General features: G+C 40.6%; 1 protein-coding gene across 1 annotated transcript in view; it reads right to left on the bottom strand.

Annotated features, from left to right (window-relative positions):
- Window positions 1-26,957, bottom strand: part of lt (vacuolar protein sorting-associated protein light) — a 90,252-nt gene that overhangs the window by 38,668 nt on the left and 24,627 nt on the right. Inside the window, exons 7-10 of the mRNA XM_070090002.1 lie at window positions 14,927-15,093; window positions 12,378-12,611; window positions 8,302-8,429; window positions 2,903-3,026 (exon numbers count right to left, since the gene is read on the bottom strand). Of these exons, the coding sequence (XP_069946103.1) occupies window positions 2,903-3,026; window positions 8,302-8,429; window positions 12,378-12,611; window positions 14,927-15,093 (653 nt within the window). The remainder of the gene's footprint in view (window positions 1-2,902; window positions 3,027-8,301; window positions 8,430-12,377; window positions 12,612-14,926; window positions 15,094-26,957) is intronic.

The following is a 26,957-nucleotide window of genomic DNA, read 5'->3' as shown; positions in this document are numbered from 1 at the left end:
TAAGCAAAAAAAACGTGTCCAGTGTGCTTGGCTGAAACGAAAGTGAATTTAAGTGGGGAAATGCATGTTTATGGTGATGCAAGTCTTGTTGATAATGTGTGGTTTTGATGATACTCTACTATCCTGTTCCCAGACTTTGTGACATACTTGCTTTGTAAAGGCTAAATATAGCCATAATGTTTCTACTAGTTGTCCAGCACAAAACCTTCCACATCTCATTAGTTAGTGGATGAAGTGATTGTATCAATGCCTTATGGTTGATCTTCCTCACTTATAACTACTCAATAATATGGGTAGTACAAAGACAAAATGCAGAGTGAGTCTTTGTCAAGATACCAGACTGCTGACAAGGAAAATCTCTCCCTGGCTTCTTTTGAGCAACAATGTGACGAAAATCTTACGTAAATCAACACAGAATTTGATAAACTAATGAAAAGGTGTAATTCTGTGAGGTACAGGAGGGCCCTACTTTACAGCGCTTTGCTTTATGGCATTTTGCTAATGCAGCGAAATGCTGCATACAATAAATATATTCACTACTCACTATAACCTAAGGATGAAAATATTTTAAGGTAAGTAATGTGTGTGCTATATATGCATTTTTTTAAAGCCTAGCTCTAATGCTCAGTTAATATATGATAGTGTAAACATGTTATCAGGCTTTTATATGCATTTGAAAGTGAAAAAAGGTTATATTCACTTTACAGCAATTTTCACTTTGCAGCAGTTGCCCAGAACCTAACCTGCTGTATAAGCAGGGCCTTCCTGTACTGTACTACTGATCATTCAACTGGTTTACCCATCAATAATTTTCATGTAGGAAATGTTTTGTTTATAAATGGGGTTCCTTTCAAAACTTACTCAAGATGCCATGGGGTAATTTCCAAGATTCTTGCTAAAGATACCAGGGGTTTCTTTTCAAGATTCTTCCTAAATATACCATGAGTTCCTTTTCAAAATTTTTTACTGAAGATACTAGGGTTTCCTCAAGACTCACACTGAAGATTAATACCTCCTCACATTCTGTGAGTCTCCCTGACACCTGGTCTCTTCACAGGTGTGGCAGCCAGTTAGCACATTTCTCACCAGGATGACTCCTCTACTCTCCTTCAACATTGGGTTTCCTACATATGTATGGTGATACAGAAGCGAGCCTTTCATTTCAAAAGAAAAGGAGCAGTCAATTTTGTAATGCCCTGGATCATTCTTTAAGGTCAATATTTCTGCTGATACATTATATAAATAATGAGACATTCTAATGCATTCTATTACTAAAGATGCCCCTGTTGCTGAAGAGCAACAATAGTGCTAGCAATCACAGCATCAACAATGGTAGCACCAGCAACAATATCATCAGCAGGAGAAGAATTACTATATCTTCTGGCATATAAGCCATACAAGACGATGTTTCCAAGCAGTTGCAACATAACAGTAAACAACTGCTAAAGTGTAACTCAAAGCCTACCCTTGACCCTGAGCTTGAGAATATATGGTAGAGGATGATTTTCAAAGACTATTTTATGGGGAAAAAAAATTGTACCTTATATGCTGGAAAATACAGCAGCAGTTGCAGTGGTATTATCAGCAGCATTAGCAGCAATGATGTACAGGTGGCATCAACAACAATGATGACATCCATGAGCAACAAGGGTACTAAATGAAATAAGTATAATATATCATCAATTTGTTTGACAAAGACACACAAGCAGTGAGAACAATTTATTTAAATAATGTTTCACTTGGAGACTGAGATTTTTCATGTCTAAATGATATTGGTAGTGGTTTAAGAACTGTTGGCAGTGGAGTAAGGCAAAGTTCACTGTCACAGTCTTAACCAAGTCACAGGCTATAAGCTGCAGAAAATTTTGACGAAAGGGGATATGCCTACTATTTAGGCCAATATGAGAGGGAGGGTTAGAACATTTAGAGATGATGGGGAAAAACAGGATGGCTAAGAGAGTATAAATCTGGGGTTGAGGAAAGGTTAGGGGTCATCCTAGGAAAGGATGGAGGGAGAGGGGTAAAGAAGGTTCTTTATGCTTGTGTATGTTAGATAGGAGCAAGAGAAGATAAGTGGTTTTTATGACTTGACATGCTATTGAAGTATCAGTAAGGTAACATTTATGAAGTGACTGAGGGAAATTAGTTAGCTGGACTTCAGTCCTGGAGGTGGGAAGAGTAGTGCCTGCACTCTGAAGGAGGGGTGGGGATGTTGCAGTCTGGAGGGGCATCTGAACTGTGATGTCAGTGCCCTTCTAGCAAGACTGATTGAATGAAAGACAGTGAAAGTGTTTTCGTATTTGCTAGGTCACCTGACCTTGGTGGGAGATGGCCACAGTATTAAAATATGAGAAACCCACTAATGTATCTCACTTAGTCTAGTACAGCAACTCCAAACTATAAATGGGTTAATGTGTAGACAGTATTCTAGTCCTTCTACTATAACTCTCTCCTTGACTAGGACCTAATATGCATCAAAAACTATGAATACATGACAACTGAAAGTAATTGTGGGATAAATATTATTGAATTTTTTTTTAATGCACTGGCTGTCTCCCACTGAGGCAGTGTGATCTAAAAAGAAAAAATAAAGTTTTACTTTTTTATATTTAGTAATTTATACAGGAGAAGGGGTTACTAGCCCCTTGCACCCAGCACTTTAATCGCCTCTTACGGCACACATGACTTACAAAGGAAGAAATCTTTTCTACTTCCCCATGGAGTTTTTGAATTATTATATTTAAAAGTAAGAGCCAAACCTGTGGGTAATAAATCAACTGGTAAATGAATAAAAAACATTAATATAAAACATTCAGTTTTCCACAATTGTATAAGCAAATATGTAAATTACAGGATGCAAATAAGCCAAGTTATTTAGCCCAACACAATGTATTTTCCTCACCAAGTATCTGTGTGCAGAGTTTGGCTGCATCCTGGAAACTGCCATGAGTCATTAAATGGTCTAAATACACTCGACCAACAGCTAGCAGTGTGTAGCGCTGTACATCTCTAGATGTCTTCACCACCTGAGGTAATAAAAGGTAAAGCATAAGAGTTCAGGTACAAGAAATTGATTTCTCCTCAAGACATAGCACATCTTCAGATACAGTGGGCCCAAAATTAACTGATTAACAAGCATTATAACATTCACACAGCAGCTGTGTGTAGCATCTTAGACAGGACTGAGTGGAGGTAAATGGTTTTTGGGACTTGATGAGCTATTGGAGTATGAGCAAGGTAATGTTTTGTGAAGGGATTCAGGAAAAACCAGTTAGCCAGACTTGAGTCCTGGAGGTGGGAAGTACAGTGCCTGCACTTTGGAGGGGTGGCAATATTTGGAGGTATCATCTGAACTGTAGTATCAGCACACCTCTGGCAATATAGTGATTGGAGTGAATGATGGTGAAAGCGTTTCTTTTTCGGGTCACCCTACCTTGGTGGGACATGGCCAGTGTGTTAAAAAAAAAAAAAAAAAAAAAAAAAATTGACCATTTAGTAATTGAATACAGAAGGGGTTAAAGAACCACTTGCATTTTACAGCTAGCATTGCTTATGGGGGAAGAATTCTGGTGCCATATCTCTCATGGTGAATGTGGTTTTTTTTCTTTGGGTCACCCACTTTTGACAGGAGACAGCCATAGTTCATTAAAAATATAGCTACATCACTCGCTCATTTAAAAATAATGCACACATTTACACAAGTAGCAACGTACAACCAAACCTTTTGCAAAAGTTTATAAAAACCATCTAAGTGTGAAAGACAAAAAATTTTTAACACACCGACCATTTCCCACTAAGGCAGGGTGACCCAAAAGAGAAGTAACACTTATCATCACTCACTCCATCACTGTCTTGCCAGAAGCATGATACTATAGTTCAAAAACTGCAAACATATCCCCACCCCTTCTTCAGAGCGCAGGCACTGTACTTTCCACCTCCAGGACTCAAGTCCAGCTAACCGGTTTCCCTGAATCCCTTCATAATGTTACTTTGCTCACACTCCAACAGCACGTCAAGCCATAAAAACCATTCGTCTCCACTTGCTCCTATCTAACATGCTCACACATGCTTGTTGGAGGTCTAAGCCCTTTGCACACAAAACCTCTTTTACCCCTCCCTCCAGCCTTTCTTTGGATGACCCCTACCCTGCCTTCCTTCCACTACAGATTTATATGCCCTCCAAATCATCCTATTTTGTTTCATCCTCTCTGAATGTCCGAACCACCTCAAATACCCCTCTTCATGCCTCTGGATAATACTTTTAGTAACCCCCACACCACCTTCTAATCTCCAAGCTACAAATTCTCTGCATAATGTTCATGCCACACATTGCCCTAAGACATGACATCTCCACTGCCTCCAGCCTTCTTGTTACAACATTCACCACCCTTGCTTCACACCTATATAACAGCGTTGGTACCACTATACTTTTGTACATTCTTCTCTTTGCTTCCATGGATAACATTCTTTGTCTCCACAGAGTCCTCAGTGCACCACTCACCTTTTTCCCCTTGTCTATTCTATGGATCACCTCAACTTTCAAAGACGCATCTGCTGAGAAGTCCACTCCCAAATATCTGAACACATTCACTTCCTCCATACTCCCTCCCTCTAATCTGAAATGTACTCACCTAATTGTACTCACCTAGTTGTGGTTGCAGAGGTCGAGACTCAGCTCCTGGCCCCGCCTCTTCACTGACCGCTACTGGGTCCTCCCTCTCCCTGCTCCATGAGCTTTATCATACCTCGTCTTAAAAATATGTATTGTTCCTGCCTCCACTACATCGCTTGCCAGACTATTCCACTTCCTAACAGCTCTGTGGCTGAAGAAATATTTCCTAATGAAACTCCAGAGTGTTTGTACAGGAGGATCACTTGTGTGTTGCAAATATAAAATGAAAAATCTGTTGAATTATTTACCACACATGGACATGCATTTCCTCAATCTGCATTTGTCACTGATCTGGGCAACTTATTCCATGCAGTACTGATATGGAGTATTGCATTTGCATTGCTGACTTTACACATGAGCCCCAGCACTCCAAGCTCTGAGTCACTGTCTATTGCTAAGGTTAATTTCTACAACACCCAGTAAGTGTAGATACATTTCAGTGTTATAATTATACATCAGTCTAGTAGTTGTATCAGTGACGTCGCATTTGGTGGTTAAAATATACCTTTACATTAAGATTCGAATCCTGCAAAAGTACAGAAATTATCAGGAGTCGGGAAAATCTTGGATGCAAGGTTCTTGCCACACAGGTAAAACATGACTTCAGAAATAAAATGATGCTTGAATCAGTCAATAAACCAGGCTTCAGTCATCCATGTTGAATGGATTGACCACCAGTTAACAAGCAAAGTGGTTTTGTCTTTGTTTCAAAGCACAGGGATTCTTGGAGCAATAAACAGCCATGGGTTACCTGTTGCATTAGCACACAACAGCAAGCTGCAATGGCTCTTCACTGCCTTGAATCCTGGTAATTTGCTTGTTGATGCACGTTCTAGAAAGCATCTCTAACAGTACAATCCTGTTATGTCAACATTAAACACTTGCTCAAGTGCATAATCACCCTCCAAAATAATTTCCCCCAACTCAGCAGGAAAATTCCCTGCAGTCAGGTGGTTAGCAGAGGCACTCTCACCAATCAACTTTACGTTATAAAGCTTACTGCACTCTCTAAAATTAGACTATCCATGACTAAAGGTACACTTGTTTCCACTTTCCTTCCACTCACATGTTGACTGATAGTAAGATAGAGCTTCCTCATAGATGTTAGGGAAAAGGACACATGTGCATTTAATGTGACATTTCTATTGTAGCAATGTTTAGCTCACCAGGAGCTTTGTCAAGCTGTCATGGCTTGACAATAAAAATATCTCATTAGTTGCACATGTGTTCTTTACACCTAAAATATTGTTGGTAATTCTACCAACGTTATTACAATTCCTCGTGGATCACAAGGCAATTATGTGGCACATTTTTCTCTGTTTTCTGCTGAATCATTCAGTTATTGAAACGTGTTGACAAAATAGGAAAGCAGACATTAAAGCTTAAAAAATGCTGAATGAGTGACATAGCACATTTCCACATGCTATGGCTTTTTTTAAATGAACTTTTCATTAGCTTAAGATAATCTTGAGGAATCTAATCATGCCCTCATATAGTTTACTATATTAAAAGACTAGTTAACAGTTTACTAAATTCCATCTTGCATTCTTTAAAAGCCCCTGAAAACAGTTTCTTGGGCTGAAGGACATTTTTTTTTTTTTGCTGTCATTGGCCTCCACTTTAACCTCATCTGTATTCATTGTAAAATGTAACTTATTTTCCTCAGGTGCACTATATAAATTAGTAACCTGGATTTCGTTTGTGTATATATGTGCAATGTTTGACAGGAAATAATCATCAACAAACTGAGTAAATTTCTTTTTAATCATCAGTAAGATATCCAGAGTGAGTGTTAAGTAGACCCAACTCTTCTTTTATCTTAGTTCTATATTCATGGGTTTGTGAATGGTGTACATTCAACAGGTGACCAGTGTTTCTAGTAAAGAGCTTGTAAATCACACCAAAACATCTTGGGTTCAATTTCAAGGCTAGGAAAAACTTAGAGTAAACAGGTACAGTATAGTATGTCGACATTAGCAATCGTCTGCGATTGTATCATGGAAGATGGTAGCATACCTTAGATAGGGCCAGGTTTTGAAATGAGTTGAAGTAGGATAACAACTCTCAGCCTTTAACTGCAAATATGTAAAAAATGTATGGAATGTGTAGTAAGTTATGAAATGCTGTAAAGAGTTTTTATGAGGATAGTGAGGCGCAGGTTAGGGTGTGCAGGAGAGAGGGAGATACTTCCCAGTAAAAGTAGGTCTTAGACAGGGATGTGTAATGTCACCATGGTTGTTTAATATATTTACAGATGGGGTTGTAAAAGAAGTAAATGCTAGGGTGTTGGGGAGAGGGGTGGGATTAAATTAGGGGGAATCAAATACAAAATGGGAGATGACACAGTTACTTTTTGCTGATGATACTGTGCTTTTGAGGGATTCTAAAGAAAAGTTGCAAAGGTTAGTGGACAAGTTTGGGAGGGTGTGTAAAGGTAGAAAGTTGAAAGTAAGGTGATGAGGGTATCAAACGATTTAGATAAAGAAAAACTGGATATCACATTGGAGAGAGGGAGTATGGAAGAAGTGAATGTTTCCAGATACGTATTTGGGAGTTGTCATCAGATGGGTTTATGAAGGATGAGGTTAACCATAGAACTGATGAAACAAAAAAGGTGAGTGTGGTGCACTGAGGTATCTGTGGAGACACAAAATACATTATCCATGGAAGCAAAGAAAGGAATGTATGAGAGTATAGTGATACCAACACTCTTACATGGGTGTGAAGCATGGGTTGTAAATGCTGCAGCGAGGAGGTGGCTGGAGGCAGTGGAGATGTCCTGTCTAAGGGCAATGTGTGATGTAAATATTATGGAGAGAATTCGTAGAGTGGAAATTAGGAGGAGGAGTGGAGTTACTAAAAGCATTAGTCAGAGGGCTGAAGAGGGGCTGCTGAGGTGGTTTGGTCATTTAGAGAGAATGGAACAAAGTAGAATGATTTGGAGAGAGTATAAATATGTATTCAATTCAATTCAATTCAATTCAAATTCAATTCAATGTAGGGAAAGGAAGGTGGAATTGGGGTCGTCCCCGAAAAGGTTGGAGGGAGAGGGGTAAAGGAGGTTTTGTGGGTGAGGAGCTTGGACTTCCAGCAAGCGTGTATGAGCATGTTCGATAAGAGTGAATGAAGATGAATGTTTTTGCGACCTGACGAGCTGTTGAAGTGTGAGCAGGGTAATATTTTGTGAAGGAATTCAGGGAAACCAGTTAGCCAGATTTGAGTCCTGGAAATGGGAAGTACAATGCTTGCAATTTTAGGAGGGGTTGGAGATATTGGCAGTTTGGAGGAATGTCTAAGCTGTCGTATCTGAGTACCTCTGGAAAGACAGTGATTATGCATGAGTGATGGTGAAAGTGTTGAATGATGAGAACAATTTTTTCTTTCGTTTTGAGTTTTTCTTTCTTTTTGGGTCGTCCTGTCTCGGTGGGAAATGGCCAGCATGTTAAAAAAAATGTAAGTCAGGGTGCTCTCACGTTGACATGTTTTAAAACCTGAGGAAAAATCATAACTTTAAATAATGTAGAACATCCAAAATTATTGCATGTTTTAGAATTATGACGTGCTATTGTAGCAAATATTTATTAAATTACAAGGTCTTTGGGTAATGCATTTCATAATACACACTTTACCTCTAGAGCTTCAGCATATTTGTCATGCTCCAGTAACCACTCAATACGATCATCAGCACTACGAGGCTTGGCTACAACGACATCCTGAGGGCACACAATATAAAATTGCCGATCCTCCACCAAACATTCTGTGAAAGGAAAAACAGTCAATTACCCAGTATCCACCTCTGAAGGGAAAAGGTGGTGTGGCAAATTTCCAAAAATTGTCCCGCTACTCAAAGGAATTCCCTTTATGTCAGAGAAGCACTCTTGATCACAAGAGGCAAGGCATGGTTTGGGAGGTGAAGCAGGATCTGGCAAGTGCGGTAGGGATATGGCAGGTGGGGCAGTGTCCAGGAGGTGGGGCAGGAATAGTACCTGGAGTCTACCTGGAGGTTATTCCGGGAATCAACACCCCCGCAGCCCGGTCCATGACCAGGCCTCCCGGTGGATCAGGGCCTGATCAACCAGGCTGTTACTGCTGGTCGCACTCAGTCCAACATACAAACCACAGCCCGGCTGATCTGGCACTGACTTTAGGTATCTGTCCAGCTCTCTCTTGAAGGCAGCCAGGGGTTTATTGATAATTCCCCTTATGCTTGGTGGGAGGCATGAGGGGAATTACCAATAAACCCCTGGCTGCCCTGGAGAAGGGTATGGGAGGTGGAGTAGGTATGAGAGGCAGAGCAGGGAAGTGCAAGTGTTATACAGGAGAGGTCTGGGGATGAGAGTTATGAACAGAGGAAAGGTTGCTTCAGTAGCTAGAATACATAGTGTTTATTTTAGATTGTTTTGAAATCAGAATTTGTTGAGTCAATCACCTAGCCACCCATCACCCTCCTTACCAGCCACACCCCCAACTGCACACTCACCCACCCAGTCACCTATCATCCACACCATCACCCACACTGGGCCACTGACACAACCACACCTTTACCCACACCACTCCCACACTGCCCGGATCCCACAGCCCCACCATCTATTATAATACACACTCAGTTGAGTCAGTGAGAGGCTTTCCCAAGCTGGTGGTGCTATTGGAAACTGTATACATGAAAGACATGTTTGCATTAACCATCTTCATCATGCTATTTATTCAAAATGAAGGCAAGTAAGCTGGTTGCTGCAAAATAAACATGCAGAAAGCTGCCCATCACACAGCATCTAAGAGTAACAAGTGTAACATTTATGACAAAGGATAAAATACAAATATATAATGTACCATCAATATAAATCCTGAGGGGTCACTGATGAAGGAAAGAATATCTTTGTAACATACAGTAATAAAAACAAGTCAGTTACACAATACATCTTACCAACAAAATAACTACATCATATTAAATTTACACAAAAGTAGCCACATTTTGAAGAAGTGTCATGGCTAAAGGAATCTGTAATGGATAGGTACAGTATGCAGATCTGATAAAAGTACAAAACTATGCTGGAATATATATATCAAATCAAGGTAAAAAGAAAAAAAAACTTAATATATGCCATAAACATGGATTACGTATTGGTAGATAAGAGACTGTTGAGTAGACTTCAGGATGTACATGTTTATAGAGGGGCCACAGATATATCAGATCACTTTCTAGTTGTAGCTACACTGAGAGTAAAAGGTAGATGGGATACAAGGAGAATAGAAGCATCAGGGAAGAGAGAGGTGAAGGTTTATAAACTAAAAGAGGAGGCAGTTAGGGTAAGATATAAACAGCTATTGGAGGATAGATGGGCTAATGAGAGCATAGGCAATGGGGTCGAAGAGGTATGGGGTAGGTTTAAAAATGTAGTGTTAGAGTGTTCAGCAGAAGTTTGTGGTTACAGGAAAGTGGGTGCAGGAGGGAAGAGGAGCGATTGGTGGAATGATGATGTAAAGAGAGTAGTAAGGGAGAAAAAGTTAGCATATGAGAAGTTTTTACAAAGTAGAAGTGATGCAAGGAGGGAAGAGTATATAGAGAAAAAAGAGAGAAATTAAGAGAGTGGTGAAGCAATGTAAAAAGAGAGCAAATGAGAGAGTGGGTGAGATGTTATCAACAAATTTTGTTGAAAATAAGAAAAAGTTTTGGAGTGAGATTAACAAGTTAAGGAAGCCTAGAGAACAAATGGATTTGTCAGTTAAAAATAGGAGAGGAGTTATTAAATGGAGAGTTAGAGGTATTGGGAAGATGGAGGGAATATTTTGAGGAATTGTTAAATGTTGATGAAGATAGGGAAGCTGTGATTTCGTGTATAGGGCAAGGAGGAATAACATCTTGTAGGAGTGAGGAGGAGCCAGTTGTGAGTGTGGGGGAAGTTCGTGAGGCAGTAGGTAAAATGAAAGGGGGTAAGGCAGCTGGGATTGATGGGATAAAGATAGAAATGTTAAAAGCAGGTGGGGATATAGTTTTGGAGTGGTTGGTGCAATTATTTAATAAATGTATGGAAGAGGGTAAGGTACCTAGGGATTGGCAGAGAGCATGCATAGTTCCTTTGTATAAAGGCAAGGGGGACAAAAGAGAGTGCAAAAATTATAGGGGGATAAGTCTGTTGAGTATACCTGGTAAAGTGTATGGTAGAGCTATTATTGAAAGAATTAAGAGTAAGACGGAGAATAGGATAGCAGATGAGCAAGGAGGCTTTAGGAAAGGTACGGGGTGTGAGGACCAGGTGTTTACAGTGAAACATGTAAGTGAACAGTATTTAGATAAGGCTAAAGAGGTCTTTGTGGCATTTATGGATTTGGAAAAGGCATATGACAGGGTGGATAGGGGGGCAATGTGGCAGATGTTGCAGGTGTATGGTGTAGGAGGTAGGTTACTGAAAGCAGTGAAGAGTTTTTACGAGGATAGTGAGGCTCAAGTTAGAGTATGTAGGAAAGAGGGAAATTATTTCCCAGTAAAAGTAGGCCTTAGACAAGGATGTGTGATGTCACCGTGGTTGTTTAATATATTTATAGATGGGGTTGTAAGAGAAGTAAATGCGAGGGTCTTGGCAAGAGGCGTGGAGTTAAAAGATAAAGAATCACACATAAAGTGGGAGTTGTCACAGTTGCTCTTTGCTGATGACACTGTGCTCTTGGGAGATTCTGAAGAGAAGTTGCAGAGATTGGTGGATGTATTTGGTAGGGTGTGCAAAAGAAGAAAATTAAAAGTGAATACAGGAAAGAGTAAGGTTATGAGGATAACAAAAAGATTAGGTGATGAAAGATTGGATATCAGATTGGAGGGAGAGAGTATGGAGGAGGTGAATGTATTCAGATATTTGGGAGTGGACATGTCAGCAGATGGGTCTATGAAAGACGAGGTGAATCATAGAATTGATGAGGGGGAAAAGGGTGAGTGGTGCACTTAGGAGTCTGTGGAGACAAAGAACTTTGTCCTTGGAGGCAAAGAGGGGAATGTATGAGAGTATAGTTTTACCAACGCTCTTATATGGGTGTGAAGCATGGGTGATGAATGTTGCAGTGAGGAGAAGGCTGGAGGCAGTGGAGATGTCATGTCTGAGGGCAATGTGTGGTGTGAATATAATGCAGAGAATTCGTAGTTTGGAAGTTAGGAGGAGGTGCGGGATTACCAAAACTGTTGTCCAGAGGGCTGAGGAAGGGTTGTTGAGGTGGTTCAGACATGTAGAGAGAATGGAGCGAAACAGAATGACTTCAAGAGTGTATCAGTCTGTAGTGGAAGGAAGGCGGGGTAGGGGTCGGCCTAGGAAAGGTTGGAGGGAGGGGGGTAAAGGAGGTTTTGTGTGCGAGGGGCTTGGACTTCCAGCAGGCATGCGTGAGTGTGTCTGATAGGAGTGAATGGAGACAAATGGTTTTTAATACTTGACGTGCTGTTGGAGTGTGAGCAAAGTAACATTTATGAAGGGGTTCAGGGAAACCGGCAGGCCGGACTTGAGTTCTGGAGATGGGAAGTACAGTGCCTGCACTCTGAAGGAGGGGTGTTAATGTTGCAGTTTAAAAACTGTAGTGTAAAGCACCCTTCTGGCAAGACAGTGATGGAGTGAATGATGGTGAAAGTTTTTCTTTTTCGGGCCACCCTGCCTTGGTGGGAATCGGCCAGTGTGATAATAAAATAAAAAAAAAACAAGACTCAGGCAATAAATGACCATTTACATACCAAGATGGTAGTTGGCTGGTTTATACTCTTGGTAACACCTTATGCCAAGGACATCCTTAGAGATCTCTTCAAACGTTCCTTGCAGAGGCTCCAGAACACGCATCTGTGGCCTACGGGAATCTACCCCTAGACTGGCCAGAGAGAGGTCAGTTTGCTTGTTGTAGGCTAAGACCACCAGGTGTTCATCCAGCGGCCCAACGCCACACACATAAAAATCCGTTGTGAACATGTAAACTGAAAACACAATACAAGCAAGTTAGAACATAAAAAACAGAATGATTCAGAGAAGTAAAAAAGTAAGAATGAAAACACAGTACACCACCAGTATAACAGACCTCCCTAAAGACATAGGATAAAAGGACAAAAAATCTGGCCAGACAAAGGCTCACTAAGTCTGCTGCATGGCAAGGCCATTAAAATTATCAACACAGTGAACTTAGTCTACTGCATCGCACAAGCGTCCAGTTCAGTCGTACAATCAATGAAACAGACCACATACACTTCATCGCAGGTTTGTCTGCTCCGGGACCTATCCATTATCACAGGATGTGTCCATTTTCATTGTTTCCACATAAGAGCAGCAGCCAGGATAGCCCATGTCAATTTGTTATTGTTTAAGTGCATGCTTACATACTCTCTTCACCCCATCTTGGGAGGCAAAAACAATTTTAGAAGAAAAAATTAGTCTCCATATTTATTCACAATTATATTGCAAGCTGTTTAAGCTATTCATGCACTGGTGGGAGGGTGGTGGGTGGTGGTGGAAGTAAGTCCATGGGTTAATGGTGGGTGGTGGAAGCAAGTCCATGGGTTAATGGTGGGTGGTGGCAGCAAGTCCATGGGTTAATGGTGGGTGGTGGCAGCAAGGTCCATGGGTTAATGGTGGGTGGTGGAAGCAAGTCCATGGGTTAATGGTGGGTGGTGGCAGCAAGGTCCATGGGTTAATGGTGGGTGGTGGAAGCAAGTCCATGGGTTAATGGTGGGTGGTGGCAGCAAGGTCTATGGGTTAATGGTGGGTGGTGGAAGCAAGTCCATGGGTTAATGGTGGGTGGTGGAAGCAAGTCATGGGTTAGTGGTAGGTGGTGGAAGTAAGTCCATGGGTTAATGGTGGGTGGTGGAAGCAAGTCCATGGGTTAATGGTGGGTGGTGGCAGCAAGGTCCATGGGTTAATGGTGGGTGGTGGAAGCAAGTCCATGGGTTAATGGTGGGTGGTGGAAGCAAGTCCATGGGTTAATGGTGGGTGGTGGCAGCAAGGTCCATGGGTTAATGGTGGGTGGTGGAAGCAAGTCCATGGGTTAATGGTGGGTGGTGGCAGCAAGGTCTATGGGTTAATGGTGGGTGGTGGAAGCAAGTCCATGGGTTAATGGTGGGTGGTGGAAGCAAGTCCATGGGTTAATGGTGGGTGGTGGAAGCAAGTCCATGGGTTAATGGTGGGTGGTGGAAGCAAGTCCATGGGTTAATGGTGGGTGGTGGAAGCAAGTCCATGGGTTAATGGTGGGTGGTGGAAGCAAGTCCATGGGTTAATGGTGGGTGGTGGAAGCAAGTCATGGGTTAGTGGTAGGTGGTGGAAGTAAGTCCATGGGTTAATGGTGGGTGGTGGAAGCAAGTCCATGGGTTAATGGTGGGTGGTGGAAGCAAGTCCATGGGTTAATGGTGAGTGGTGGAAGCAAGTCATGGGTTAGTGGTGGGTGGTAGAAGTAAGTCCATGGGTTAATGGTGGGTGGTGGAAGCAAGTCATGGGTTAGTGGTAGGTGGTGGAAGTAAGTCCATGGGTTAATGGTGGGTGGTGGAAGCAAGTCCATGGGTTAATGGTGGGTAGTGGAAGCAAGTCCATGGGTTAATGGTGGGTAGTGGAAGCAAGTCCATGGGTTAATGGTGAGTGGTGGAAGCAAGTCATGGGTTAGTGGTGGGTGGTAGAAGTCCATGGGTTAATGGTGGGTGGTGGAAGCAAGTCCATGGGTTAATGGTGGGTGGTGGAAGCAAGTCATGGGTTAGTGGTAGGTGGTGGAAGTAAGTCCATGGGTTAATGGTGGGTTGTGGAAGCAAGTCATAGGTTAGTGGTGGATGGTAGAAGTAAGTCCATGGGTTAATGGTGGGTGGTGGAAGCAAGTCCATGGGTTAATGGTGGGTGGTGGAAGCAAGTCCATGGGTTAATGGTGGGTGGTGGAAGCAAGTCCGTGGGTTAATGGTGAGTGGTGGAAGCAAGTCATGGGTTAGTGGTGGGTGGTAGAAGTAAGTCCATGGGTTAATGGTGGGTGGTGAAAGCAAGTCATGGGTTAGTGGTGGGTGGTGGAAGAAAGTTGAGTAAACAGGAACACGTCAATTGTACATTGAAAAACAGGAACATACCTTGTTCATAAGTTGAGAAAACAGGAACACATCTCAATTGTATATTGAAAAAACAGGAACAAATCTTGTTTATAAGACAGGAAAGCAATAATGCACCTTGGCCTATATTTCCTAGTTTTTTTTTTTTTTTTTTTTTTTTTGGGCAGTATGTTCATAAAAGTACATGGCTGTATGCAAGTCATTGTCAAAACACAGCTTACCAATCTCAAGATAATGAGGTGGAAGTTCTATGAGCCCTGGGGTCAAGTGAGAAGGACTGGCAACACGATCCTTCACCCGGCACACCTTCACCGAGTCCCCCCATCCCACAATCAATGTGCGGTCGTCAGGCCAACACAAGTGTGGGGGATACTGTTCACACGGCAAGCTGAGGCACATAAAAACATGTAACAAAATAGAAAATAACCATTCATTTCTAACACAAACACATTAAAGACATTGGCTATACAATAATAATAATAATAATAATAAAGTCAAACAATGTACCTTACAGTATTTCCTTGTTTTGAAGAGTTTCACATCGAGTACTAAATTTTTTTTTGGGTTTTACTAATTAAACACATCAAACACAAAAAACCTAGTACAGTGGAACTCCGGTTTTCATACTTAGTCCGTTCCAGAAGGTTAGTCTAAAACTGAAATGTACAAAAACCGAATTAATATTTCTCATAAGAAATAATGTAAATACAATTAATCCGTTCCAGACACTCAAAAATATTAACAAAAAATACATTTTTTAAAGAATAACTATAGTTTTACATGCAGAAAACAATGAAAAATAAATATAAATGACTGATTTTAATGATAAATGAATATTACATACCTTTACTGAAGACTCTTGTTGGCATACTGAAGAAGGCGAGGAGGGGAGAGGGAGTCGAGGTTATTGTTTGGAAGGGATATCCCCCTCCATAAGGACTTCAGGTATCAAAGCCATCTCTAAACCCCCTGTCACACTAAAAATCTGTCCAGAGAGCTCTGTTTCTGGCCTCTCTTTAAGATTTGCCTATAATGGGACAAGGTATTGTCACTGAACATGTTGCAGATACGGCCTGTATCAGCTTTGTCGGGTTAATATTTTTCAACAAAAGTTTGCAACTCATTCCACTTTGCACACATGTCCTTAATCACTGAAGAAAGCACCTTCTCCCCTCTCTCTTCCTCCTCCTCTGAACTAATTTCCTCAGCTGTGGTCTGTTGCTGTTCCAGATGAAGATCTTGCAGGTCTTCAGTGGTTAGCTCTTCCCTGTAGTCCTCCACCAACTCTTCCACATCCTGGCCACTCACATCCAATCCCATAGACTTTCCCAAAGACACAGTACATTCCACAACAGGCATAGGGCCGACAGGGTCAGCCTCAAACCCTTCAAAATCCTTCTCGGCTTCCTATACATCCTGGCAAGCTCAGCTAAACGTATGCCACTTTCATATTTTTCTACAATCTCTTTCTTGAATTCTATCATGTTTCTCACCTTTTTTACCAAAGAGATGGCACTAGGAACTTTCTTTGGGCCCATGGTGACTTATTTTGCAGTTGCAATCGATAAACAAGCACAAAAATTGTGAAATGTTTCAAATGAATGCTCACTCAACCAGTGACAGAGCCAGACTGACGGTGTCCTGGGTGGGCGGACGCATACAATGTGAACGATTTCCAAATTGAGGTACGAAATCAAGACCAAAATTTCACCCAAAAAAGTGTTCTAAATCCGAATTGTACAATATGCGGACTGTAAAAAAAACGGAGTTACACTGTTTAGCATTAGACGTGGAAAAATTTGAAAATTTTTTAAATTTTCATCAATATGTACGTATTTAGTGTATACACCACTAGGAGCATTCACACTGCTTTTGCTGAGGAGTAGTAATTTTTTCACCAAGTTCAACAATTTCTTTTTTCTTTTCATAGTTCTACAGGTCGGCCATCACTAATTCGGCAATCAGTTATCTGGTTCCATCAGTAATCCGGCACTAATTTCAGCTAGCATACTTTCAAATTTCATCATTATATTGACTCAAATTTCATCATTATACACAGACCGGGCAGCAGGGGCGTTGACCCCCGGAACTCTCTCCAGGTAAACTCAAATTTCATCATTATACTGACTAAGATATTGTGCAGATGGTTGTAAATCCACAGCAGCAAGACAGTGGAGGAGAAAGCAGTGATGAAAATGAGAAGATGTAGCAGAAAGTTTCTATTGTTAAGTTAATTAAGTGAATTCTAACCTTAACACTCTGTAATCCAGCAAACTCACTAATCAGGCACACTACAGGTCCCAATGATGCCAGATTAATGATGGCCAATCTGTACTTAGAAAAAAAATTAAATTAAAATTCTTTATTTCTACATGATACATGACATGGAGAGCAATTAAATCTGTAGGGGAAGGAAGGCGGGGTAGGGGTCATCCTCGAAAAGGTTGGAAGGAAGGGGTAAGGGAGGTTTTGTGGGCGAGGGGCTTGGACTTCCAGCAGGCGTGCATGAGCGTGTTCGATAGGAGTGAATGGAGACGAATGGTATTTGGGACCTGACGATCTGTTGGAGTGTGAGCAGGGTAATATTTAGTGAAGGGATTCAGGGAAACCGGTTATTTTTATATAGCCGGACTTGAGTCCTGGAATTGGGAAGTACACTGCCTGCACTCTAAAGGAGGGGTTTCGGGATATTAGCAGTTTGGAGGGACATGTTGTGTATCTTTATACGTATATGCTCCTAAACTGTTGTGTTCTGAGCACCTCTGCAAAAACAGTGATTATGTGTGAGTGAGGTGAAAGTGTTAAATGATGATGAAAGTATTTTCTTTTTGGGGATTTTCTTTCTTTTTTGGGTCACCCTGCCTCGGTGGGAGACGGCAGACTTGTTGAAAAAAAAAAAAAATTTAAGCAAAAAAAAAAAAGTATGACATTTAAAATTGCACCTGGAGCCTCTGGTTATGCAAAGCAGGAAATTTCATTTCCACGTATGCCACTGTCAAAGGCTTAAATTTAAGATGTTAAGTTGAATATCCAAGAATTTTTGCCTAATCTTGTCTTTTAAAGTGTGTATTATTTATCTTTACGATTAGTTAAATATTTTTTAGCTGTCTTTCCAAATACAGCCTCTCCTCACTTAGTGACATTTTCATTTACCAACTGCTCAGACCTGAGTAATGTACAGTGGACCCCCGCTTAACGATCACCTCCCAATGCGACCAATTATGTAAGTGTATTTATGTAAGTGTGTTTGTACGTGTATGTTTGGGGGTCTGAAATGGACTAATCTACTTCACAATATTCCTTATGGGAACAAATTCGGTCAGTACTGGCACCTGAACATACTTCTGGAATGAAAAAATATCGTTAACCAGGGGTCCACTGTATATTAGAGCTGATTTCCTCTATTCTGTTTGTTATAGTATACAGTACGCTACAGCCTCTCTTCACTTAACGATGGAGTTCTGTTCCCAAGACCACGTTGGTAAATGAATTCATTGCTAAGTGAGGAGCATACTATAATGGTAGTGGGTTTGTGCCAGCTATTTTTGATACTGTTTTAATGTCACCTCTGCACCATTTATAACATTTCTGGTATATTTTTAAATGTTTATACAGCAGTGTACTGCATATTGTAATAATCAGAATAGACAAACTCAGTTCTAATATACATTATTTAGGTATGCATACTGGTCAGAGAGCCCGTCATAAGTCTGAGTCGTCAGTAAACGAACATGTCGCTAAGTAAGGAGAGGCTGTACTGTATAAACATTTAAAAGTATACCAGAAATATTATAATGGTGCAAAGGTGACATTAAAAAAAATAACAAAAGATGGTTGACATAAACCCACTACCAGTGTAGTATGCTCCTTGCTTAATGACCAATTCACCTACTGACCTACTCTTAGGAATGGAACCCCATCGTTAAGTGAGAAGAGGCTGTACATCATTACAGTGGACCCTCGAATTTCATCATCCCTTTTCTGTATGCAAAACTATAGTTATTCTCTATAAAATGTATTTTTTGTTAATATTTCCCATAAGAAATAATGGATATCCAATTAATCCATTCCAGACACCCAAAAATATTAACAAAAAATACATTTTATAGAGAATAACTATACAGTAGGGCCCCACTTATACGGCAGGTTAGGTTCCAGGCTACTGCCAGAAAGCAGACATCGCCGGAAAGCAGACGCCATTTTTTCCACTTATAAATGCATATAAATGCCAGGTAACAAGTTTACACTGATATACATTACGTTAGTAATAGAACTAGGCATTAAAAACAATAAAAAGTAAAATACACACACAGTACACCCATTACTTTCCTTAAAATATTTGTAGTCTTAATGAAGTATGAGAGGTGAGTTTAATTTGTAGAAAGTCAGGTTTGGGAGGTATGGTAGCCAGCCAGGTCAGCCCTCCCCACCCACACGTAATTTTTTTTTTTTTTCAACAAGTCGGCCGTCTCCCACCGAGGCAGGGTGACCCAAAGAAGAAAGAAAATCCCCAAAAAGAAAATACTTTCATCATCATTCAACACTTTCACCTCACTCACACATAATCACTTTTTGCAGAGGTGCTCAGAACACAACAGTTTGGAAGCATGTACATATAAAGATACACAACATATCCCTCCAAACTGCTAATATCCCGAAACCCCTCCTTTAGAGCGCAGGCATTGTACTTCCCAATTCCAGGACTCAAGTCCGGCTATATAAAAATAACCGGTTTCCCTGAATCCCTTCACTAAATATTACCCTGCTCACACTCCAACAGATCGTCATGTCCCAAATACCATTCGTCTCCATTCACTACTATCGAACACACTCATGCACGCCTGCTGGAAGTCCAAGCCCCTCGCCCACAAAACCTCCCTTACCCTTTCCTTCCAACCTAATATACTAATATATTAATATACTAATATAATATATAATAATATAATATATAATAATATAATATATAATAATATAATATATAATATATAATATATTAATATATTAATATACTAATATACAGTGGACCCCCGCTTAACGATCACCTCCAAACGCGACCAATTATGTAAGTGTATTTATGTAAGTGCGTTTGTACGTGTATGTTTGGGGGTCTGAAATGGACTAATCTACTTCACAATATTCCTTATGGGAAAAAATTCGGTCAGTACTGGCACCTGAACATACTACTGGAATGAAAAAAAGTTCGTTAACCGGGGGTCCACTGTACTACGTAATATTTAGGGTAATATTTAGGGAAGGGATTCAGGGAAACCGGTTATTTTCATATAGTCGGACTTGAGTCCTGGAAATGGGAAGTACAATGCCTGCACTTTAAAGGAGGGGTTTGGGATATTGGCAGTTTGGAGGGATATGTTGTGCATCTTTATATGTGTATGCTTCTAAACTGTGTATTCTGAGCACCTCTGCAAAAACAGTGATAATGTGCGAGTGTGGTGAAAGTGTTGAATGATGATGAAAGTATTTTCTTTTTTGGGGATTTTCTTTCCTTTTTGGGTCACCCTGCCTCGGTGGGAGACGGCCGACTTGTTGAAAAAAAAAAAAAAAAATTAATTAAAGCTCCCCAGAGTGATAAATACATATACAGTACATTCATTAATTACCTTAAAACATTTGTAATCTTAATGTAGGGTGAGAGGTGAGTTATGATTGTAGGAAGTCAGGTTGGGCAAGTATGGGTACTCTGCAGGGGCCACCCTCGCATATTCTAAGCAAACCAGACGAACACGTCTGATTTTCGTCACTTTACACTGTGTACAAGTTATCTCCACGTTGATACAGTAGAATTAATAGAGAGAAATGCCCATTCTCATGTAACACCATTTTTAGAAGAAATGACGCCCTGAGTGCAGGCATATGAAAAGAATAATTTTCTAGTTACCCCCAGTAATATTATAGTGACACATTTTCTCTGATGTTGGACTACAAGTTGCCTGGCTACCACAAGTCCTACAAGTTGCCTGGCTACCACAAGTTGCCTGGCTACCACAAGTCCTACAAGTTGCCTGGCTACCACAAGTTGCCTGGCTACCACAAGTTGCCTGGCTACCACAAGTCCTACAAGTTGCCTGGCTACCACAAGTTGCCTGGCTACCACAAGTTGCCTGGCTACCACAAGTTGCCTGGCTACCACAAATTCTACAAGTTGCCTGGCTACAACATCTCATATTTATGTTAATTTATTCTACTGTGGGGTGTATTTAGATGGATTAAGCCAAATATTATGTTTTATACGATATTTAATGCTCCTCAGAGTGATTATTATTGTGTTATTATTATTATCATTATTAATGAGGCATCTTCAAGACTAATAAGACATTCTTAGCAATTTTAATGTATACCTGCATGCCAGCACAGTGTGTAAGCTTACTTAGGTACAGGTACACATACATATAATTATCAGTAACGTATAATAATAATGTAGGTACGTAGTCCACCTGGGCTACATACCTTCTCCTACCTACATAGCTACACGATATTTAATTTGGCCCAGAACCATATTATTACCATCAACATACCATGTTCACCAAGTTTAATCATTTCTAACAACTACCTTTAAATGCCATCATAAACAAAGGGAGAAGTAATGAATTATTCATGCCGAGAATTGTAAACAAAAGCGTTATGTATTATGGGGAGTGACGTAATGTTTTCCCTCCACCCAGCTACCACACCTCCATAGTATATAAACATAAAATGTTTATATGCTATGTACAGTGGAACCTCAAAAATCGAACGTATCACATATAGAACGTTTCGAAAATAGGACCATTTTTTCGGACAAACTGTGTCCCTATTATCGAACGCGCCCCTATTTTCGGACCGCCGGGTACGGGACCTGTCTGCTGCCCGCTCTGTCCGCGTCCCCGTGCAGGCACCGTGAGCAGTCTAGCTTTGTTTATGCTTGAATGAACACTAACTTGCGCTCTCATTCAAGCATTTTACGATTATTTTGTTGTGTTTAGTGCTTGTGGGACTGTGAAATAAGCTGCCATGGGCCCAAAGAAACTTGCTAGTGGTACCCCTGTGGTAAAGAAAGTGAGAAACACCATAGATGTGAAGAAGGAAATAATACAGAAGTATGAGAGTGGTGCGAGACTTGCTGAGCTTGCCAGGATGTATGGGAAAAACAAGTCGACCATCAGTTCTATCCTGTCAAAGAAAGAACAAATCAAGGAAGCTGATGCTGCGAAAGGTGTTAATATAGGGAGTGGATGAGGTGCCTTCTTCAAAGATTAAGGAGATTTGTGCCAAGTGGAATGATGTCCAAATGTTTGTGCAGAAGTACCACCCTGAGCAAGCTGAAACAAGCCATCTTTGCAACAAGTTCAGTGACAGAACCATGTCCCATTTTAGGGAAATGTTAAAGAGGCACCAGAAACAGAGGACTGTGGACAGTTATTTTGTGAGACCGGGGTCCAGTGACTCTAAAGCTGGTCCTAGTGGCATTAAAAGACAGAGAAGGGAAGTAACCCCAGAGAGGGCTTTACCTGAAGTCCTCATGGAGGGGGATTCTCCTTTCAAACACTAACCCCAACTCCCTCTCTCCTCCTCCCTATCTTCCAGATGCCATCACCAATCTTCAATAAAGGTAAGTAAAAATGCTATTTTATATGGATTACTATACATAATTAAAAACTATAGTATTTGTTGTATGTAAAACTGTAATTAATCTCTATAAAATGTATTTTTTGTGTGAATATTTTTGGGTTTCTGGAACGGATTAATTGTATTTCCATTATTCTTATGGGAACTATTGCTTCGAATTTCAGACTTTTCGAATTTAGAACTAGCTCCTGGAACGCATTAAGTTTGATTTTTGAGGTTCCACTGTAACATATTATATAATTTTGAAGAAAATATCATAAATGAATTAATGAAAATGGGATTAAGTCAGGGGTTTCAAATAGAGTTAGAGCTAAAGAAGGAGTAGCAATAATGTTGAAGGATAAAATATGGCAGGAAAAGAGGGACTATAAATGTATTAATTCAAGGATTATGTGGAGTAAAATAAAGGTTGGATGTGAAAAGTGGGTTATAGTAAGCATATATGCACCTGGAGAAGAGAGAAGAGTAGAGGAGAGAGAGAGATTTTGGGAAATGTTGAGTGAATGCGTGGGGAGTTTTGGACCAAGTGTGAGAGTACTTGTGGTTGGGGATTTCAATGCTAAAGTGGGTAAAAATGTTGTGGAGGGAGTAGTAGGTAAATTTGGGGTGCCAGGGGTAAATGTAAATGGGGAGCCTTTAATTGAGCTGTATAGAAAGAGATTTGGTAATAAGTAATACACATTTTATGAAAAAGAGGATAAATAAATATACAAGGTATGATGTAGCACATAATGAAAGTAGTTTGTTAGATTAAGTATTGGTGAATAAAAGGTTGATGGGTAGGCTCCAGGATGTACACATTTATAGAGGGGCAATTGATATATCGGATCATTATTTAGTTGTAGCTACAGTTAGAGTAAGAGGTAGATGGGACAAGAGGAAGATGGCAACAACAAGTAGGAGGGAAGTGAAAGTGTATAAACTAAGGGAGGAGGAAGTTCGGGTGAGATATAAGCGACTATTGGCAGAAAAGTGGGCTAGTGCAAAGATGAGTAGTGGGGGGGTTGAAGAGGGTTGGACGAGTTTTAAAAATGCAGTATTAGAATGTGGGGCAGAAGTTTGTGGTTATACGAGGGTGGGGGCAGGAGGAAAGAGGAGTGATTGATGGAATGATGAAGTAAAGGGTGTGATAAAAGAGAAAAAGTTAGCTTATGAGAGGTTTTTACAAAGCAGAAGTGTTATAAGAAGAGCAGAGTATATGGAGAGTAAAAGAAATGTGAAGAGAGTGGTGAGAGAGTGCAAAAGGAGAGCAGATGATAGAGTGGGAGAGGCATTGTCAAGAAATTTTAATGAAAATAAGAAAAAATTTTGGAGTTAAACAAGTTAAGAAAGCCAAGGGAACGTATGGATTTGTCAATTAAAAACAGAGTAGGGGAGTTAGTAGATAGGGAGAGGGAGGTATTAGGTAGATGGCGAGAATATTTTGAGGAACTTTTAAATGTTGAGGAAGAAAGGGAGGCGGTAATTTCATGCACTGGCCAGGGAGTTATACCATCTTTTAGGAGTGAAGAAGAGCAGAATGTAAGTGTGGGGGAGGTACGTGAGGCATTACGTAGAATGAAAGGGGGTAAAGCAGCTGGAACTGATGGGATCATGACAGAAATATTAAAAGCAGGGGGGGATATAGTGTTGGAGTGGTTGGTACTTTTGTTTAATAAATGTATGAAAGAGGGGAAGGTACCTAGGGATTGGGAGAGAGCATGTACAGTCCCTTTATATACAGGGAGGGGGGACAAAAGAGATTGTAAAAATTATAGAGGAATAAGTTTACCGAGTATACCAGGAAAAGTATACGGTAGGGTCATAATTGAAAGAATTAGAGGTAAGACAGAATGTAGGATTGCGGATGAGCAAGGAGGTTTCAGAGTGGGTAGGGGATGTGTAGATCAAGTGTTTACATTGAAGCATATATTTATTTTTTTATTATTACCACACTGGCCGATTCCCACCAAGGCAGGGTGGCCCGAAAAAGAAAAACTTTCACCATCATTCACTCCATCACTGTCTTGCCAGAAGGGTGCTTTACACTACAGTTTTTAAACTGCAACATTAACACCCCTCCTTCAGAGTGCAGGCACTGTACTTCCCATCTCCAGGACTCAAGTCCGGCCTGCCGGTTTCCCTGAACCCCTTCATAAATGTTACTTTGCTCACACTCCAACAGCACATCAAGTATTAAAAACCATTTGTCTCCATTCACTCCTATCAAACACACTCACGCATGCCTGCTGGAAGTCCAAGCCCCTCGCACACAAAACCTCCTTCACCCTCTCTCTCCAACCTTTCCTAGGCCAACCCCTACCCCGCCTTCCTTCCACTACAGACTGATACACTCTTGAAGTCATTCTGTTTCGCTCCATTCTCTCTACATGTCCGAACCACCTCAACAACCCTTCCTCAGCCCTCTGGACAACAGTTTTGGTAATCCCGCACCTCCTCCTAACTTCCAAACTACGAATTCTCTGCATTATATTCACACCACACATTGCCCTCAGACATGACATCTCCACTGCCTCCAGCGTTCTCCTCGCAGCAACATTCATCACCCATGCTTCACACCCATATAAGAGCGTTGGTAAAACTATACTCTCATACATTCCCCTCTTTGCCTCCAAGGACAAAGTTCTTTGTCTCCACAGACTCCATATATGTGAACATATATGGAGTCCATATATGTGAACAGTATTTAGATAAAAGTAGGGAAGTTTTTATTGCATTTATGGATTTAGAAAAGGCATATGATAGAGTGGATAGGGGAGCAATGTGGCAGATGTTGCAAGTATATGGAACAGGTGGTAAGTTACTAAATGCTGTAAAGAGTTTTTATGAGGATAGTGTGGCTCAGGTTAGGGTGTGTAGAAAAGAGGGAGACTACTTCACGGTAAAAGTAGGTCTTAGACAAGGATGTGTAATGTCACCATGGTTGTTTAATATATTTACAGATGGGGTTGTAAAAGAAGTAAATGCTAGGGTGTTCGGGAGAGGGGTGGGATTAACTTAAATTGTGGGGAATCAAATACAAAATGGGAATTGACACAGTTACTTTTTGCTGATGATACTGTGCTTATGGGAGATTCTAAAGAAAAATTACGAAGGTTAGTGGATGAGTTTGGTAGTGTGTGTAAAGGTAGAAAGTTGAAAGTGAACATAGAAAAGAGTAAGGTGATGAGGATATCAAATGATTTAGATAAAGAAAAATTGGATATCAAATTGGGGAGGAGGAGTATGGAAGAAGTGAATGTTTTCAGATACTTGGGAGTTGACGTGTCGGCGGATGGATTTATGAAGGATTAGGTTAATCATAGAATTGATGAGGGAAAAAAGGCGAGTGGTGCATTGAGGTATATGTGGAGTCAGAAAACGTTATCTATGGAGGCAAAGAAGGGAATGTACGAAAGTATAGTAGTACCAACACTCTTATATGGGTGTGAAGCTTGGGTTGTGAATGCAGCAGTGACGAGGCGGTTGGAGGCAGTGGAGATGTCCTGTCTAAGGGCAATGTGCGGTGTAAATATTATGCAGAAAATTCGGAGTGTGGAAATTAGGAGAAGGTGTGGAGTTCATAAAAGTATTAGTCAGAGGGCTGAAGAGGGGTTGTTGAGGTGGTTTGGTCATTTAGAGAGAATGGATCAAAGTAGAATTACATGGAGAGCATTTAAATCTGTTGGAGAAGGAAGGCGGGGTAGGGGTCGTCCTCAAAAAGGTTGGAAGGAAGGGGTAAGGGAGGTTTCGTGGGTGAGGGGCTTGAACTTTCAGCAGGCGTGCATGAGTGTGTTCGATAGGAGTGAATGGAGACGAATGGTATTTGGGACCTGACGATCTGTTGGAGTGTGAGCAGGGTAACATTTAGTGAAGGGATTTAGGGAAACCGGTTATTTTTATATAGCCAGACCTGAGTCCTTGAACTGGGAAGTACAATGCCTGCACTCTAAAGGAGGGGTTTCGGGATATTAGCAGTTTGGATATGTTGTTTATCTTTATACGTATATGCTTCCAAACTGTTGTGTTCTGAGCACCTCTGCAAAAACAGTGATTATGTGTGAGTGAGGTGAAAGGGTTGAATGATGATGAAAGTATTTTCTTGTTGGGGATATTGTTTCTTTTTTGGGTCATCCTGCCTCGGTGGGAGACGGCCGACTTGTTGAAAAAAAAAAAGTATATATTAACGTAAAACAAGAGATTTAATGAGCCCAAGAGTGATTATTACTAGTATTACATAATATTTTCCCTCCACCCGGCAACCACACCTCCATAGCATATAAGCAGCATGTTTATATGCTATGTAACGTGTTCCTTATATAATTTTGAAGAAAATATCATAGATGGATTTATGAAAATCTCTATATTGACGTAAAATTAGACATTTAATGTGCCCAAGAGTGATTATTATTACATAATAAAGAGATGTGCTCATGAAGAACGTAAACAAACCGGGTGGTGCGTGCCATATTTGAAAGACCACTTGCCGTATAGGAAGTTTTGGTCATAATTTTGGATCGCCGTATTAGAGGAACATCATAAAGCGAAACACTGAAAAGCGGGGCCCTACTGTAGTATATTTTTTGTTATCCAAGTAAATACCTTTTCTAGTTCAACACTATGTAATAATAAGTCATACTTTTAAAATTG

The sequence above is a fragment of the Cherax quadricarinatus genome, chromosome 30 (assembly GCF_038502225.1).
Source record: "Cherax quadricarinatus isolate ZL_2023a chromosome 30, ASM3850222v1, whole genome shotgun sequence".
NCBI lineage: Eukaryota > Metazoa > Arthropoda > Malacostraca > Decapoda > Parastacidae > Cherax > Cherax quadricarinatus.
The sequence above is the reverse complement of the archived record's forward strand: the minus strand, read 5'-3'. Positions and strand labels throughout refer to the sequence as shown.